At 54.0% G+C, this 3,712-nt stretch overlaps 1 protein-coding gene across 2 annotated transcripts in view; it reads right to left on the bottom strand.

Annotated features, from left to right (window-relative positions):
• The window catches only part of epn3a (epsin 3a), a 10,289-nt gene extending 7,065 nt beyond the window's left edge, over positions 1-3,224 (bottom strand). For both annotated transcript variants that reach the window (XM_036552955.1, XM_036552956.1), the window contains exons 1-2: positions 2,627-3,224; positions 290-408 (exon numbers count right to left, since the gene is read on the bottom strand). In XM_036552955.1, the coding sequence (XP_036408848.1) occupies positions 290-408; positions 2,627-3,224 (717 nt within the window). The remainder of the gene's footprint in view (positions 1-289; positions 409-2,626) is intronic.
• Between the last annotated feature and the right edge of the window lie 488 nt (positions 3,225-3,712).

Raw genomic sequence — 3,712 nt, 5'->3', positions numbered from 1 at the left:
GGCCTGCTTTTATTTAATTCATCAGAAACACGAGATGTGAAGCGTGATGTCCATGGTCACCTGCTCTTGCACTCGTGAGGTACTTGGCTGAAGAGTGCAACAGCAGCTCCCTGTGTGGGATTGGAACCTGCGTCTTCGCTCTATGTGGTCAGATCCTTAGCCACAGTATCAGGCTGCTGTCACGCCCCCCTAGCGTGTCAGTGTGTCAGTGTCTTGGGCAGCGTGTCAGTGTCTCGGCAGTGTGTCAGTGTGTCAGTGTCTCGGCAGTGTGTCAGTGTGTCAGCAGTACCTTTTCATTCTCCTCGCGGCTCATGGCCAGGGCCAGCTGCAGCTGCAGCTCCTCCTCCCCGCTGGACTGCGGCCGAGCCTCCTCCAGATCAGAGGCCAAACGAGGAGAGGAGGAGGAGGCTGAGAGAGGGAGAGGGAGAGAGGGAGAGGCAGAAAGAGAGAGAGAGGCAGAAAGAGAGAGAGAGCAGGAGAGAGACACGAGAGAGAGAGAGAGAGAGAGAGGAGGAGGAGAGAGACAGAGAGAGAGGGAGAAAGGGAGAGGGAGAGGAAGAGAGGGGAGGACGGCAGAGTGGAAAGGGGGGGGGGACCAGGGACAAAGAGGCAGAGAAGAGAGATAATAAGAGAAGAGAAGGAAAAGAGGAAAAGTGTGAGCAGTTTGTGTTTTTTATGCTGGTTGGCTGTACACACGTGCATCTGATTCAAGTCCACAGGTGTTTATGCCAGAACTCTCAAAAAGCCTTGGCTTTGAGCCTGTGACTCAGTGCCACAGGACACAGACCAGCTAACACCAGCACAGAGTAAGCAACAGCTACGCACTCACACTCACTCACGCTCACGGTCATACTCACGCTCACACTCACACTCACGGTCACACTCACGCTCATACTCATGCTCACAACCACACTCAATCACGCTCACACTCACACAAACACTCATTCTCATACTCACACTCACACTCACATTTACACTCACAACCACTACAAGCACAGCTCGGCACAAGCCACAACAGCATTACACATACTTAAAAATATTTCCCCTTCTGCCCTGGGCGTTTTGCCATTGTCATGGATTCCACACCCTGGCAGTGAAGCGCTCTCTTAGTATAACCTCCAAATTTAAAAAAATTGCTATCATGGCTTTTTAAAAGATGTCACGGTGGACAACAGCATACATCTGTGGAAATTAATCATGGAAAACATTTGGTCTCGTCCTACCCCCACTCCCTGCCTGGCAGCCACTTTCACTTTGCTGATGCAACAAACTCTTCCAGAAAAAAATAAATGCAAGGAGTTGCATCATTGGGACACAGAATGTAACCGAGACCAAGCCAAGGGGAAATTCTGCCAGAGGTGTGTGTGCTTCTGTCCTCCTGATCTTCTGACCTTCTGATGACAAAAAGCCCAACCCTGCATCACTACCTGGCTCCTACACAGCAGATCAAAGTGGCAGCAAAGCTACGCAGGACCGCTATTAATGTGGGCACTGTTGAGCTGTACTAATGTGGGCACTGTTGAGCTGACAGGAGCTGGGAACAGAAAGTCACTGGGACATGTTCGCAAGCAGGGCTCTGCACAGTCGCACAGCGGGATTGTGTCTAACGTGTGGCTCCTTGCGGTAAAGCGAATGTTCCGCTGGTTTCCCAGCCATGATGAACACTAAGAGACACTGTGGTGCACGTCAGATTGGAGTGAATACAGGGGTGCCGGGGGTGCCCAGTTCCCCTCAGAAAAACAGCAGAGTGAAAGGCTGTTCCATGTTAAGAGGCTTCAGTCCCCAGTGGGTTTTGGTTTGGGGTGGAAACCGATTGGTTTGCCAAGCTTGGTATTCTCTTGCCAGCCGAAGTCTGCAATGTTAGCCAAGAACTCTGAGACCGTGTACTGTTCAGGGTTAATGGGAATGGGATAAATTTAACAATGGGAAAATGTGTAAACACACAAGCATATTGAACGGTACGTGTTTAATTGAACACAACTGCATGTTCTCACAGATGTCCTGCTGTGCTCTGTTTCCCTGTGACGTGTCCCTGCTGTTACCGGCGGCTTGTTTTCTTAGCAGGAGTGTGAGTGAGGGAGCGAGAATGAGAGGAATGCAGAGAGCAGCAGCATCACGAGAGAGGAGCAGAACCCAAACCCGGGCACGTTAGACAGGAATTCCCACAGTTTTATCTCTGAATACAGGCCCCAGAGATCCAGGCCATTACCCACAATGCACCTCTGTGATGCCGAGGCAGTGACAGGTGTGCATTTGCTGGGTTACACACCTGTTCTGTTCCGCTCTGTTCGTGTACGACTTATTTCTGTTTGGTCATCCGCTTTTTTTTGCAAATTGCGTATGAAACATGTATGTGTGTGTAGAGTGTGTAAATGTTTATGTTTCTGTGTATAGAGCGTGTGTGTGCTTGTGTATGTGTTTCTGTGTATAGAGTACGTGAGTGTATGTGTGTGTATCTTTATAAGTACAGACTGTGTGTGTGTGTGTGTGTGTGTGTGTGTGTGTGTGCGCGTATGTGCATGCGTGTGTGTGTGTGTGTGTGTGTGTGTGCGTGTGTGTGTGTGTGTGTGTGCGTGTGTGCATGCGTGTGTGTGTGCACATGTGTGTGTATGCATGCAGTACTCACAGTTGAAGGAGGAGGACCCCCTGGGCCGCCCCTCCCCTGGGTAGTGAGAGCCGGCGACAGGCTGGCTGGTGCGGCGGCCGGGGTACGGGGGCGGCAGGTCGGAGTAGCCGTGCTGCCCCCTGGTGGCGGTGGCCGCCACCCGCTCCTTGGTCTTCAGCGCCTGGCCACGCTCCCTGCGCAGCCGCTCCTCGTCCCGCAGCAGCGCCACCAGCTGCCGGGCCTTCTCCCGCACGGCCGCGCCCTGGTCCTTCCCGTCCCGGTCCACGTGCTGGAAGTCGCGCAGCGTCTGCAGGGCTGCCATGTTGTCACGGCACTGCTGCGCCACCCGCTCCGAGCCCGTCTTCACCAGGTAGTCCAGCAGCGCCAGCGCCTTGTACACATGCCGCCAGTTCTTGCCGTGGTCGTTGAGCCGCTTCCAGACCATGCCCATGACCTCGGGGAAGGCCACCGCGTTGAAGGTCAGGTCAGAGATCTCCGACATCAGCGAACCAGGCGGGCCCCAGGGGTCGTTGGAGGTGGCCTCGCGCACTTTGACCTCCGCCTCCGTGTAGTTGTGCACCATGTTCTTCATCTGCCGGCGCAGGGATGACGACATCATGGCGGCGGCGGGGGCGGTGTTTGCCGGGGGGGGGGGGGGGGGTGGGGTGGGCAGGGGGAACTCTAGCTGCTCAGGAAGAGGGGTGTGGCTCTGCCCACCCGTCTAGGCTGAGGTGGGGCGCTAGCAGGGTTTTACTTTTGGGGGTTGGGGGTGGCTTTAGTTTAGGAAAGAGGGTAATGACACCTGACCCCAGTGCGGGGATTCAGGTGAGCTGTGGAAACGATGAGGGTGCAGCTCCTTTCACCTGAAGGACGGAGAGAGAGTTAGACTGAGACTGCGAGTTTCTCCACTGAAACACGGAGTTAGATTCAGAGTTCCTCCATGAAATCACAGAGTTAGACTCAGAGTTCCTTCAGACTGAGAACCCCTCCACTTGAACACAGTCAGACCGAGAGCTCCTTCAGTGAAGCTCAGTCTGAAATAGCCCTGCTGGGCTCTCTGCATGACAAACGACACCCTAAATGTTCAGTAATGGGTGGACCACCAAC

Source organism: Megalops cyprinoides, chromosome 19 (assembly GCF_013368585.1).
Source record: "Megalops cyprinoides isolate fMegCyp1 chromosome 19, fMegCyp1.pri, whole genome shotgun sequence".
Classification (NCBI taxonomy): domain Eukaryota; kingdom Metazoa; phylum Chordata; class Actinopteri; order Elopiformes; family Megalopidae; genus Megalops; species Megalops cyprinoides.
The sequence above is the reverse complement of the archived record's forward strand: the minus strand, read 5'-3'. Positions and strand labels throughout refer to the sequence as shown.